Genomic DNA, 14,169 nt, shown 5'->3' with positions numbered 1-14,169 from the left:
GACGGCTGAAGCGGCCAGTGGTGGTGTAGAGGCCCGGTCGGCGCCGCGGGTGCCGAATACCACGGCAGGGCGGCTGGCCCGGTCGCGGCGGCCGGCGGCCCGTAGGGGCCGGCTAGGTATAGCCGTATCCCCTGGACGGCGGTGACGAGATCGTTGAGGACCCCGATGATCTCCGCCGGGGAGTAGACGGCGGCCGGTGGTGCGGTGGAGGGCGCCGTCATCTGGGTGGTGGTGGCGCCGGAGGATGCGACCAGCGGCGCGGACGGGGAGGGCAGCGGCGCAGTGGAGAAGGCCAGCGGCGCGGTGGTGACGGTCGGCAGCGGAAGTGACGGGATGGGCGGCGGCGAAGACATGATCGGAACTGAGCTACCTGATACCAAGGTGTTAGGAGCTAGGGTTCTGTCGGTTCTAGGGTGGAGATTGTAGGGGGAAGATGGAGGAAGACGAGGTCGAGGACGCGGTGGCCGGCGGCTGGGCGCCGTCCTTGCTTGGTGGAGAAGAGGCGGCGGCGGCGCAAGAGGCAGCTAGGGTTAGGTCTCCCGGCTCCCTAAAGGAAGCCGAGCAAATACTGATTGCTTCTTGCTTGATTAGATTGATACATCTCCTCTCCTTATATAGAGAGGTTTACTTGACTCCTAAGCAAACGACCCTAATACCGATAAGATAATTGGGCTAAGCCCCTAATAACGATAAGATAACTTGGGCCACAGCCCACCTAATATGCCGGTCATAACAGAAAGTTACTCTAGATAAAGCACTAGAAGTTCACCGGCTATATACACTTACCCCAGAGTTATTCATGTTCCAGAGTTCCAGAATACTTCCATCAAGAAAAGCTGCACCAGAAAGCAATACACTGCAGTGCAGAATTATCATCATCAGCTATCGAACTCAACCACTATCATAACAAAAATAATGGGAGGCCATTCGGACTAGAACAGTTGATATTACTACATAAAACGCTAAAGGGAATCACAGGAGTTTGCAATGTTAAGCATATGGATCTCCTGGTAGCACACGCCATGACCGGTCAAAATTTAGCACCCTCTAGGACATTCTCTCAGCCGTGTGGGATGAGTTACGTTGACATGTGCACGTAACATCTACTTCCTCTGTTCTTGGGCTGGCCACTGAACGTGGTCGACTCTTCGAGTGAATTTCCCATCAGAGTATAAGTGTATCAAACTGTTTAATCTCACTCAGGTAATTATATTATTCTGTTTGAGTGATCTAGTGTTATTAACTGCTATTACTTTCTAGTACATGTATGTCTATTCTATCATGATTAATAGTTTATTTGCCTGGACATCAGTTTCATGTTGCCTTGTGTGGAGCTGTCTTGTTCTTCCCATACTAGCACGATCAACAATACATTGTATGCTTTGCGCTCTCCTGCCTACTCTTAATCAGTTGGTTAGTGATGTTAATTTATCTCTTGGGTACTGACTTGCAATTCAACTAAAAGAGATTCGGTTATTACTTCATATTGCATGTATTTTTCAGAGAAATTAAATAAGTGAAAAAAAAAATCATTAGCTTTAGCACTCCAGACATCACTAGAGAATAACTTGTCATTGCGACTTCATTAGCTTTAGCACTCCAAACATCACTATAGAATAACATGTCATTGTGACTAATCTTCATATTTAAGGACTGAATACTGAAAACATTAAAGATGGCAGTCTAAGTACGTGAGTATGACTCACCCTATAACTTGTGGTGGGTTATACTACAGGTGACACCTGCTGGTTTGCCAGCAGGAGGTGGATCTTGAGGTAGCAAACAAAACTGCTGTGTGTATGATCTTTTCGGAGCAGCTCTATGACATACAAATTTATCGTGGAGCTACAGGGTGTGTTAGACCACCAATTCGTGGTTTCAGAATCAGGGTGCTAGATCTAGGTGGTCGAACAAGACCACAACAACAAGACAGTTGATAATGAGTCAGTGATAAGGCAGTCCCACGATCCTACAACAATAGTCGATAAGATGGCTCAATCCGATGTTCAAGACAACTCCAAGTTTGTTGTAGGGGCATAATTCCTAAAATCTCCATCACGGAGAAGTTTTGCCGCCGCACTTAATCAGAAATGAGAGGGCATGAAGTTTGATGACTCGACTGCTCACCAGGATGTGGAGGAGAGACGTGGCTTGTGTCAAACATGACAGGGCATCAAAATCCAATCTAGTAAGCAACAAACTTTAAGGTGCCACCTGCTTTAAGTGCAGTGAGGTAGGCCACAAGGCCAAGATATGTATGCCACGACAGGGAAGGCGGGAAGAATGGCTCGCAAGGGTAGAACTCTAGGCATGGTTGTCGGTGAATCTAGTACCTCACTGTATGATTATTCATTATACCCTTGTTCTACTTATAGGTTATAGCATGTCAATTGTCAATCCATTGATTGGTTGGTTCATACAAGAGCCAAACTCGTGCATGTGCCAATAGTTCTTCCTTCCTTGATAGGAAACAGCTCAGGTCTGCTGCTTTTGGAGTAGGGAAGGTCGACTTGAAGCTTACTTCGGAAAAAACTATCACTCCGGGGAATTTGCTGCACCTGCGTTCGTTAAAGAAGGCTATGTCCAATGTTGAGATGGCTTTAAATTGGTTTTCAGTCCAATAAACTCATTATTTTCAAATCTGGTTCATTTATTGGAAAAAAAACTGTGTGCAGAGGCTTGTTCCATGTTAGTTTGTTCGATTCCTCGGATAGATTTGTTAACAACACTCACACTCACATTGTTCCATGTTAGTTTGGCATTTAAGCCCCTCACTACTACTTAGCATTGATTTTAGCACCAATCTGTGTCATCTAACCATGATCATTAAGGATTTATGAGCCGACTTCACCGACTCATCATCAATCACCATTCCACCAAGAGTAGCCATATGATCATGTCAATTTTAGTTTCACATTTATGAATTAGAAGTACTCTGTCAACAGCCAAAACAGTTATGAAGTAAGAATGCCATTGCATGAGGTGGAACAGGTATTGAAGTTCAAAATATATGTCAAAATTTCTTTGGAAAAATGTCTGATTCTGTTTTTTGGAACTGATTGCCAGCTCCAAGAGCATTCATATTTGACCGGACAGCAATGATAACAAATATTCTAGTACTTGTGGTAACCCAATTTAGAGGTTTGGTTCTGACGTTCTGTTTAATTTCTTACACCAAGACATCCATAAACCATACTGTGTAACAATCATGCAATGGTATTGGACTCTCTCTTGAAAGTTGGAAACCTAACAAAATTAGTGCAAGAGCCCTCTGCGCGGCGCCATAGGAACTCAAGAAAGAAAAGTATCGATGCCAATTTGGTACCTGGAGAAGCCGAGATTGAGAAGGAACCTTCGCCGCGTCATCGCCTTCAGCAACAAGCCCCAATCGTATCCCACCGATGCGCCTCCGCCTCCCGGAGGCGGCCGCCGCCAAGAACTTTCTCTGTGCCCGTAGCCGTAGCCGTGCGAACCCGAGGAGGAGGCCCAGGTGGAGGAGGATGTGCGGACATAGGAGGAAGAGCGGAGACGGAGGTCGTACTCGGCCCTCCTTCGGTCGTCGGAGAGGACGTGGTAGGCGTCAGAGGCCTGGCGGAAGCGCCGCGCGGCTTCGGCTCGGGCACCGGCGTCGCCGGATTGAGCGTGGCGGTCGGGGTGGTCGCGCAGGGCGCGGCGGCGGAAGGCGGCCTTGACCTCGGCCTTGGTAGCGTCGGGCCGCACCCCGAGCGTACCGTAGTGGTCGCCCATGGCGCGCAGAGGGTTTCGCCTCCCTGTAGAATGGATCGCGAGCAAGCACGACGAGGAATCGAGGAGGAAGGCGACGACGACGGCAGCGTGGCCGCTCTTACCGCCGCCCGTTCTTCCAGAGCTATTAGACTGATGGGCCGGGCCGGTCTAGCTTATTTGACTAGCCCACTGATACATGATTACTGGTCATAAATTTAGAATAATCTTGTCTAAAAAATTGAATAATCGATTCTCAGCACTAAAAAAAGAATAATTGATTCTTAAACAAAATTTGGAATAATTGCTTTAGGATTAACTGAAAAAAGATCTTAGTCTCGTGATTAGAACACCTGATCATATGCAAATAAGGGGTGGCACTAATCAGACTTTTAGAGATTGCCCATGACCATGGCCTTCTTGTGGTGTGGAGGTGGTTGATGAAGTGGTAGCAGACACGCCGTAATTGTGGAGGAAGCCCATGGATGCCGACACTGACCATGGAGGTGGCCACCAATGGTCTTGGATCCCTGCAGCGTCCTTATAGGATTGGTGGTTAGGAGTGTTAGGGTTTCCCCCCTACGTGTATTATCTCTCGCAACAGATATTTCAAGCTCCTCTTTATATATATTATTGTCCGTGATTTCAACCCTCATGGAGTTGGCCAGCGATGACATGATAGAGATTTCAACCAAATGTTTGTTCTATGTCTGAACTTTTAGTGATATGTTAGTCTCTGTGATCATACTTTCTCATCCATGCTTTATTAAGAGTATATCATCTCATAGTTAGTAAAATGAGAGCGCGTACAAACAAATTCAATGGATTTCAATACGAGCATCCTAACTCATTAGCCCTACAAATTTGATTCTAATGTGTTCAAAAATCTATCATGCAAAAAAACCCAAAACTACATTTTTAACCCACTGCACCATTTTTTTATCCTTTCTCTAATCCGCAAACATTTTTCGTGACGCTACAAATCGTCGCAGAATATGCACATACCTAATGACAGTCAAATGCGTCACCTAAAATCAGGCCAGAATATCATCAAAGTACTCGAGGGAGCTGATCCGTGAGGAAATCAGTTGGTGATGAAAAATCATCACAGAAAATATGTTTTTCGGTCCGTCACAAAATAGCACAATTTTTGTAGTGAGGAGATGAGAGTTGAACGGCGACAAGAAGGGCAAATCGTCGTGTAGAGATCGGGTGGCGTTATTCACGGAGGCACAGACAAGACGACGACACAGCGACCGCGAGGCAGACCAGGAGAGGAGCGGCGGTGGAAGGCATTGATTGGCCATGCGTGGCACGTGGCTGCGGGCCGAGAGCTCTCGGCAGGAGCAATGGTGCTCAGGTGTGTGGGCAAAGCGGCGCCGACACTTTTCACGCGATAGAGACGGGAACATGGGGTTGCGGAGACCGGGTGTGCAAAGTGCCTTTTTTAAATCTAACGTGCGACGTGCTTTAGTGGGTCACTATATTTGCTGTTTTTTCTGCGGGTGGGTTATCTCTAGTTATTACACATCTAAGTGACTCAATTAAATATATATATAAGTTGGCTTAGTTTGGCAACACAGTTAAAAAAAACTATAGTAATTCAAAACCTCAGTTTTTCAATGTGTGGACAATGAATACTTTGGTTTCCAAAGACTCTAGTTTTTCTATGTTTTGGCAAAACAGCCTATGCGTTTGGCAAGTGCTATTTTACCATAATTTTGACTCATTGCACCAATCTCAGCTACAATCAATTAGATGATCTGTGTAGAAACACCTGCCCAATGCAAAACGTCTGGCCGCATAGAACCGACAACTGGCTAGCTTTTAGCCTGCTGTGTACGAGTGTGCTTCAACCACGAATTGATCTACTCCACGAGCGAGCTTCGTTCGAGTCATGTGTAATGGGCAGACATCGACCGGATATAAGGGTACAAGATTGCTAGAAAAGTAACATGTGCCCAGCCGCCACCGCCGGTGGCGGCCGTAGAAGGACTAATCACCTAACTGAAAACACTAATAATCAGAAGATAGATTGAACTTCGTTTAAAGGATATACAACATATTGATGAGTCCAAGGAGGCTGAGTGCTCCCCCAGTTTCTTTCATCTTAGTCTGGGCCTCTTTTTTAGATACACCAAAAAAACCGCAGTATGACAGATACCCGGATAAAAGTAAAAGAAATACAAACACGAATCTCCATGTAAATCAATGACACGGGATTTCGATGTGCTTTAGCAAAACCGATTTTTTTAGTCGCGCGAAAAATGATGCGAGGGAAGGTGGTAACCATTACAACGGCATACTGCCCTTTAATAGTACAGTTGTTTGTCTCTCTTACCATACCACTATTTATCTTTAGAAGATGTAATATCTATTCACTATGTGTACGTGTTAATGGGCTAAAGTGAGAGCGTCACATCAATTATATATTTATATACTACTCCCTCCGTCTCATAATGTAAGACGTTTTTTGACACTACACTAGTGTCAAAAAACGTCCTATATTATGGGACGAAGGGAGTACATTGCTTTCTGCAGCTAGTGACAGTAATCTTACACCGCTTGGAACACAAACCAAAATCCCAGTGCAATCTTAGGGGCGGTGGATGGCTTACATTTCCAAATCTTTCAAGACGGAAAACATGTGTTCCGCAGTGGAATCTAGTTAGACAAAATTTACAAGGATTCTAGTATCTCTAATGCCATGTGCCACAAGTTTCAGAGAATGGCAAGAGTTACACCTTACGCGTTGCTCCCTCACACCTTGCACAACAATGTGGAACTAGGCTTGGAATGTGTAGCCAGTGGGTCATCTCATGGGCCAGACTGAAACCCCGTTCATCTACTCTTTCTCTTCTGAGGGCTCATTCTTCATCTTCTCTTCAGACTCCGCTGCTTCCTTCTCTATTGACGACTCCCTTGATGATTTCTGCAAGTAAACAGGCAGACACCAAGTTCATGCATTGCATTTAATCTGAATATCAATCCAAATAGCAATCAGTAAAATAAAACATCAGCAATGGCAGGATACAATTTTAGTGCTGCATTTATCCATAGGGCAGGGGAACTTCAGCACATCACATCGATACCTGCATTTTGTAATCCCGAATTGCACATCGAGCTGGCGTGTTTTAACTTGCTAACACAATACTTCCCATTTCACAAAGCGAACAATCAGTCAAGAATGAGAGGATGCAATGAGGAAACGAGCGAATTCCCCTGTACCCCTCTTTTGTCAGCTTGAGTAGCACACCTTCTGCAGTTTCTAACTAACTCTTTTATTTAATTAGCTTACTCACTAACAATCTAATCAGCATGTCAATTTGCTTGACTACCATCCACATGGCAATATGGCATATACTCACACAGACCAATGATTCCAAAATAGTTAGTACTGATTTAGCAGACTACATTTAATAGTAGACATACCACGGGAGCAAGAATTGACTGAAGCATGCATGTTAGCCAAATGTGCCGAAGAGAACAGGGAGTTGATTGATTAACTAAGGGGAAATCAAAACCCATCGACTAATTTAGAGGTTGAGGGGTTGTTTACTTACCCAGGTATTATACAGCTTCCAGCCATCTATTACAACTTTTGCGATCCTCATGGTGCTGCAGCAGAGTTATGATCATGAGAAATCACATTTCAGATACTAGACGATATCGCCGGAATTAGAACGGGTGGTCATGCCACAAGAAACAAAAGCTTTGACGCCGATTTAGCAGCGAAATTTGTGCTTACCAGCAGAGCAAGGGGTGCCAATTGGCTCTCATCCAAACGCCCAGACTTTCGCCTTCCCTCGGAGATGGCCAGTCCTGAAAATCGCCGCCGCATCCGTGTGGGTACCCGTAGCGACCCGAAGGCGAAGAGGAGGCCCCGCCATGCCCGTAGCCACCCGAGGCCGAGGAGGAGCGGGACTTGGCGCCGCCGTGACCGAAGCCGCTCCAAGCCGAGGAGGTGCGGAGGTCATACTCGGCGCGGCGGTGGTCATCGTAGAGGACGTGGTAGGCGTCGTACACCTGGCGGAAGCGGCGGGTGGCGGCGTCGGCCTGGGCGTGGCGGTCGGGGTGGTGGAGGAGGGCGAGGCGGGAGAATGCGGCCTTGACCTCGGCTTTGCTGGCATCTCGCCGGAGCCCCAGCGTCCTGTAGTGGTCGGCCTCGCCCATCACGGCTGCGGTAGCGAACTGGCTTTTCCTTCTCTCCAAGATCGAGACGGGGGGTTTGTGACGACGGTTCTGTCAGGGTGCGGCTTGTTGTATTTTTCACTTTGATTAATTTTCCTTTGTGGGGGTAACGGGTACGTTTAGAGCATCTTCAATAGACTTTCATTTTCGACGCCCCAAACCCCCTCTTCAACACATGACGTAGATGAAAAAAAAATACGTCTTTACCTTTTAAAGATATACTCTATAAACTAATATAAGAGCGTTTAGATAATTAAAATACTGTTATATTAGTTTACGGAGGAAGTAAAATACAACATCTCACGATGCAATCATACATCTCCATCAACAGAGATGTAAAACGTCAACCGCGCGCCAACCGTCAACCGCCGTTTCACTTAATTTCCCCAACCCCATCTTCTTCCTCTCGCCGCCCGCCCACCCGCCCACACCCTGCCGTCGTCGCCCCGCGCCAGATCCGCCCCTCCAGCACCCCCGCTGCCGGTTCCGTCGGATTTCGCCCGCCGCCCGCCGCCGCACGCAACGAATCAGCCGTTTTTCCATCGCCGCCGTGTCCTCCGTCACCGCAACAACTACCCGACCGCCAACCACCCGCATAGCCACCACTGCACCGCCCGCAGCCCCGCGAGTCTGTTGTATTTGCCGCTGCCCGATTCGTCGTTGCCGCCGTGTCCGCCATCGCCGCGGCTACCACCCGACCGCCAAGGACCCTCCCAGCCAACACCGCCCCGCCCCCGCCCGCAGACCCGCGAATCTTGTCGAACTGTGTCGGTCCATCCTTGCCTCCTTGAAAAGGCTTCCTTTTGTTACGCCACGCTGGTTGCTGAAGTCGGCGTTAACCTCGGTCTCCTCAGCGTCGCTGCTGCTTCCTCTATTACGGCGCTTCTTGTTCATGTTACACCGAGGCTTCTGCTACTTGTGAGTTGCGTTGGGATTTCCTCCCAAAAGGAATGGTGAAGCAATATAGTAGCGGATAGTATTTCCCTCAGTGAGAACCAATGTTATCGAACCAATAGGAGAACCACGTAAATTCCTAGTAAGCAGTACCTACACACATAAGAGCAAGCACTTGCACCCAACGTGGGCAAGAGGGTTGTCAATCACCTTGAACTCATTACTTGCAAGGATTAAATCTGGTAATGATAGATAGATAAATTGAAAAGTAAAACAAAAAGAGTAAAATTGCAGCAAGGTAATTTTGGTTTTAGTAATATGATAAAAGTAGACCCGAGGGCCATAGTTTTCACTATAGGCTTCTCTCTCATAAAAATAACATATGGTGGGTAGAGATATTATTGTTGGACAATTGATAAAAAAACGTATAGTTATGCTGATATTCATGACAAAGATCATGTATATAAGCATTACGTCCGTGACAAGTAGACCGAAACGATTCTGCATTTACTACTATTAATCCACCAATCGACCGCTATCCAGCATGCATCTATGGTATTAAGTTCATGACAAACATAGTAACACTTTAAGCAAGATGACATAATGTAGACATAATAAACTCAAGCAATATGATTAAACCCTATCGTTTCACCGTTAGTGGCAACAATACAAATACGTGTCTCGCTACCCCTGCTGTCACTGGGTGAGGATAGCACAAGATTGAACCCACTACAAAGCACCTCTCCCACTAAAGATAAATCAATCTAGTTGGCCAAATCAAAAGGATAGAATGAAGAGAAATACAAAGATATAATAATCATGCATAATAAAGTTTAGAAGACTCAATTACTTTCAATGAATATTCCAATCATAAACCCACAATTCATCGGATCCCAACAAACACACCGCAAAACAAGATTACATCGAATCGGTCTCCGAAGAAAACATTGTATTGAAGATCAAAGAGGGAGAAGAAGCCACCTGGCTAATCACTATGGACCCGTAGGTATGTGGTGAAATACTCACACATCATCAGAACGACAACAAGGTCGATGTAGAAGCCCTCTGTGATCGATTCCCCCTCTGACAGAGTACCAGAAAAGGCCTTCAAATAGGATCACGGAAGAACATAAGCTTGCGGCGGCGAAAAACTTGTTTTGGATGGCTCTCTATTGGTTTTGGGATTTATGAGAATTTATAGACTTGGAATTGTTGGGGAACGTAGCATGCAATTTGAAAAAAAAATCCTACGCTCACGCAAGATCTATCTAGGAGATGCATAGCAACGAGAGGGGGAGAATGTGTCCACGTACCCTCGTAGACCGAAAGCGGAAGCGTTTGACAACGCAGTTGATGTAGTCGAACTTCTTCTCGTTCCGACCGATCAAGCACCGAACGTACGGCACCTCCGAGTTCCGCACACGTTCAGCTCGATGATGTCCCTCAAAATCTTGATCCAGCAAAGTGTCGAGGGAGAGTTTCGTCAGCACAACGGTGCGGTGATGGTGATGGTGAAGTGATCCGCATAGGGCTTCTCCTAAGCACTATGACAATATGACCGGAGGCGTAAACTGTGGAGGGGGGCGCCGCACACATCTAACAGATGTTTGTATGTCCTCTAGGCCCCCCCTCCCCACATATATATAGGTGGAGGGGGGAAGAGGCAGCCAGGGGGGGCCCAAGTAGGCCGAGTCCTACTTGGGTCCCACCCCAATTCGCCCCCTTTCCTTGTTTTGGCACTAGGAGAAGGAAGTGTTGGGAACGTAGCATGCAATTTCAAAAAAATTCCTACGATCACGCAAGATCTATCTAGGAGATGCATAGCAACGAGAGGGGGAGAGTATGTCCACGTACCCTCGTAGACTGAAAGCGGAAGCGTTAGTTTAACGCGGTTGATGTATTCGAACGTCTTCGCGATTCAACCGATCAAGTACCGAACGTATGGCACCTCCGAGTTCAACACACATTCAGCTCGATGACATCCCTCGAACTCTTGATCCAGCAAAGTGTCGAGGGAGAGTTTCGTCAGTACGACGGCGTGGTGAGGATGATGGTGATGTGATATGCGCAGGGCTTCGCCTAAGTACTACGTGAATATGACCGGAGGCGTAAACTGTGGAGGGGGGCACCGTACACGGCTAACAATGTTTGTTGTGTGTTCTAGCGGTGCCCCCCTTCATATATATATAGGTTGGAGGGAAGGAGAGGCAGCCAAGGGGGCGCCCCAAGTAGGAGGAATCCTACATGGGGTCCTCCCAATTCGGCCTCCCCCCTTTCCTATTCCTATTCGGAGTAGGAAGGGAAGAGGGGAAGGGGGAATCCTATTCCCTTTTTCCTTTCCTTCTTCCCCTTTCCTTCTCCGATTTGGCCAGCCCATATGGGGGGCGCGCACCAGTCCCTTTGTGGCTGGTGTGTTTCCCCTCTTGTCCCATTAGGCCCATATAGCTTGTCGGGGGTTGCCCGGAACCCCTTCCGGTGACCCGATACGTACCCGGTAACCCGAGAACACTTCCGGTGTCCGAAAACTATCGTCCTATATATGAATCTTTACCTCTCGACCATTTCGAGACTCCTCGTCATGTCCGTGATCTCATCCGGGACTCCGAACAACATTCGGTCACGAAATCACATAACTCATATAATACAAAATCATCATCGAACGTTAAGCGTGCGGACCCTACGGGTTCGAGAACTATGTAGACATGACCGAGACACCTCTCCGGTCAATAACCAATAGCGAAACCTGGATGCTCATATTGGTTCCTACATATTCTACGAAGATCTTTATCGGTCAAACCGTAATGACAACATATGTTATTCCCTTTGTCATCGGTATGTTACTTGCCCGAGATTCAATCGTCGGTATCTTCATACCTAGTTCAATCTCGTTACTGACAAGTCTCTTTACTCGTTCCGTAATGCATCATCCCGCAACTAACTCATTAATCACATTGCTTGCAAAGCTTATCATGATGTGCATCACCGAGAGGGCCCAAAGATACCTCTTCGATACTTGGAGTGACAAATCCTAATCTCGATCTATGCCAACCCAACAAACACCTTTGGAGATACCTGTAGAGCATCTTTATAATCACCCAGTTATGTTGTGACGTTTGATAGCACACAAGGTATTCCTCCGGTATCCGGGAGTTGCATAATCTCATAGTCAAAGGAATATGTATATGACATGAAGGAAGCAATAGCAATAAAACTGAACGATCAACATGCTAAGCTAACGGATGGGTCTTGTCCATCACATCATTCTCCTAATGATATGATCCCGTTCATCAAATGACAACACATGTCTATGGTTAGGAAACTTAACCATCTTTGATTAACGAACTAGTCTAGTAGAGGCTTACTAGGGACATGATATTTTGTCTATGTATCCACACATGTATCAAGTTTCCGGTTGGTACAATTCTAGCATGAATAATAAACATTTATCATGATATAAGGAAATATAAAATAACAACTTTATTATTGCCTCTAGGGCATATTTCCTTCAGTCTCCCACTTGCACTAGAGTCAATAATCTAGTGCACATTGTCATGTGATTTAACACCAATAGTTCACATCACCATGTGATTAACACCCATAGTTCACATCGCCATGTGACCAACACCCAAAGGGTTTACTAGAGTCAATAATCTAGTTCACATCGCCATGTGATTAACACCCAAAGAGTACTAAGGTGTGATCATGTTTTGCTTCTGATAGAAGTTTAGTCAACGGGTCTGCCACATTCAGATCCGTATGTATTTTGCAAATTTCTATGTCTACAATGCTCTGCATGGAGCTACTCTAGCTAATTGCTCCCACTTTCAATATGTATCCAGATTGAGACTCAGAGTCATCCAGATCGGTGTTAAAGCTTGCATCGACGTAACTCTTTACGATGAACTCTTTATCACCTCCATAACCGAGAAATATTTCCTTAGTCCTCTAAGGATAGTTTTGACCGCTATCCAGTGATCTACTCCTGGATCACTATTGTACCCCTTTGCCAAACTCATGGCAAGGTACACAGTAGGTCTGGTATACAACATGGCATACTTTATAGAACCTATGGCTGAGGCATATGAAATGACTTTCATTCTCTCTCTATCTTCTGCGGTGGTTGGGTTTTGAGTCTTACTCAACTTCATGTTGGGGTTCGTAGCAGAATTTTAAAATTTTCCTACACTCACCAAGATCCATCTATGGAGTATACTAGCAACGAGGGGAAAGGAGTGCATCTACATACCCTTGTAGATCGCAAGCGGAAGCGTTCCAATGAACGAGGTTGATGGAGTCGTACTCGTCGTGATCCAAATCACCGATGACCGAGTGCCGAACGGACGGCACCTCCACGTTCAACACACGTATGGTGCAGCGACATTCTCCTCCTTCTTGATCCAGCAAGGGGGGAGGAGAGGTTGATGGAGATCCAGCAGCACGATGGCGTGGTGGTGGATGTAGCGGGATCTCGGCAGGGCTTCGCCGAGCTTCTGCGAGAGGGAGAGGTGTTGCAGGGGAGGAGGGAGGCGCCCAAGGCTGTTGTACTACTTCCCTCCCTCCCCCCCTTTATATAGGCCCCTTGGGAGGGGGGCGCCGGCCAGGAACCCATCTGGATGGGGGGGCGGCGGCCAGGGGGGAGACTTGCCCCCCAAGGCAAGTGGGGCGCCCCCCCACCCTAGGGTTTCCAACCCTAGGCGCAGGGGGGAGGCCCATGGGGGGTGCCCCAGCCCACTATGGGCTGGTTCCCTTCCCACTTAAGCCCATGGGGCCCTCCGGGATAGGTGGCCCCACCCGGTGGACCCCCGGGACCCTTCCGGTGGTCCCGGTACAATACCGGTGACCCCCGAAACTTTCCCGGTGGCCGAAACTTGACTTCCTATATATAATTCTTCACCTCCGGACCATTCCGGAACTCCTCGTGACGTCCGGGATCTCATCCGGGACTCCGAACAACTTTTGTGTTTCCGCATACTCATATCTCTACAACCCTAGCGTCACCGAACCTTAAGTGTGCAGACCCTACGGGTTCGGGAGACATGCAGACATGACCGAGACGCCTCTCCGGTCAATAACCAACAGCGGGATCTGGATACCCATGTTGGCTCCCACATGTTCCACGATGATCTCATCGGATGAACCACGATGTGGAGGATTCAATCAATCCCGTATACAATTCCCTTTGTTAATCGGTATGTTACTTGCCCGAGATTCGATCGTCGGTATCCCAATACCTTGTTCAATCTCGTTACCGGCAAGTCTCTTTACTCGTACCGTAATGCATGATCCCGTGACTAACTCCTTAGTCACATTGAGCTGATTATGATGATGCATTACCGAGTGGGCCCAGAGATACCTCTCCGT

At 47.2% G+C, this 14,169-nt stretch overlaps 2 protein-coding genes across 3 annotated transcripts in view; both read right to left on the bottom strand.

The window, feature by feature from the left end:
• LOC123078186 (chaperone protein dnaJ 72) overlaps positions 1–3,883 on the bottom strand; it is an 8,224-nt gene extending 4,341 nt beyond the window's left edge. Inside the window, exons 1-2 of one of the 2 annotated variants that reach the window (XM_044500596.1) lie at positions 3,326–3,883; positions 787–856 (exon numbers count right to left, since the gene is read on the bottom strand). In XM_044500596.1, coding sequence (XP_044356531.1) covers positions 787–856; positions 3,326–3,747 — 492 coding nt within the window. In that variant the 5' untranslated portion in view covers positions 3,748–3,883. The remainder of the gene's footprint in view (positions 1–786; positions 857–3,325) is intronic. The other variant, XM_044500597.1, reaches the window with a different exon arrangement.
• Positions 3,884–6,291: 2,408 nt separating this feature from the next.
• Positions 6,292–7,981, bottom strand: LOC123074466 (chaperone protein dnaJ 72). The gene is made up of 3 exons (XM_044497312.1): positions 7,472–7,981; positions 7,287–7,341; positions 6,292–6,655 (listed from the first exon to the last, which is right to left on the bottom strand). The coding sequence occupies exons 1-3, from the start codon at positions 7,894–7,896 to the stop codon at positions 6,569–6,571; spliced, it is 567 nt and encodes a 188-aa protein (XP_044353247.1). The 5' UTR covers positions 7,897–7,981; the 3' UTR covers positions 6,292–6,568.
• Positions 7,982–14,169: the final 6,188 nt, after the last annotated feature.

The sequence above is a fragment of the Triticum aestivum genome, chromosome 3D (assembly GCF_018294505.1).
Source record: "Triticum aestivum cultivar Chinese Spring chromosome 3D, IWGSC CS RefSeq v2.1, whole genome shotgun sequence".
In the NCBI taxonomy this organism is placed as follows: domain Eukaryota; kingdom Viridiplantae; phylum Streptophyta; class Magnoliopsida; order Poales; family Poaceae; genus Triticum; species Triticum aestivum.
Note: the sequence above shows the minus strand (reverse complement) of the source record. Positions and strands in the feature narration are given on the sequence as shown.

Excerpts from the sequence above, each read along its gene's own strand:
- LOC123074466 (XM_044497312.1), bottom strand. The coding sequence starts at position 7,896 with ATGGGCGAGGCCGACCACTACAGGACGCTGGGGCTCCGGCGAGATGCC. Across the intron at positions 7,342-7,471 it reads TGGCACCCCTTGCTCTGCTG|CACCATGAGGATCGCAAAAG; the intron begins GTAAGCACAAAT and ends ACTCTGCTGCAG. Across the intron at positions 6,656-7,286 it reads GGAAGCTGTATAATACCTGG|AAATCATCAAGGGAGTCGTC; the intron begins GTAAGTAAACAA and ends GTTTACTTGCAG.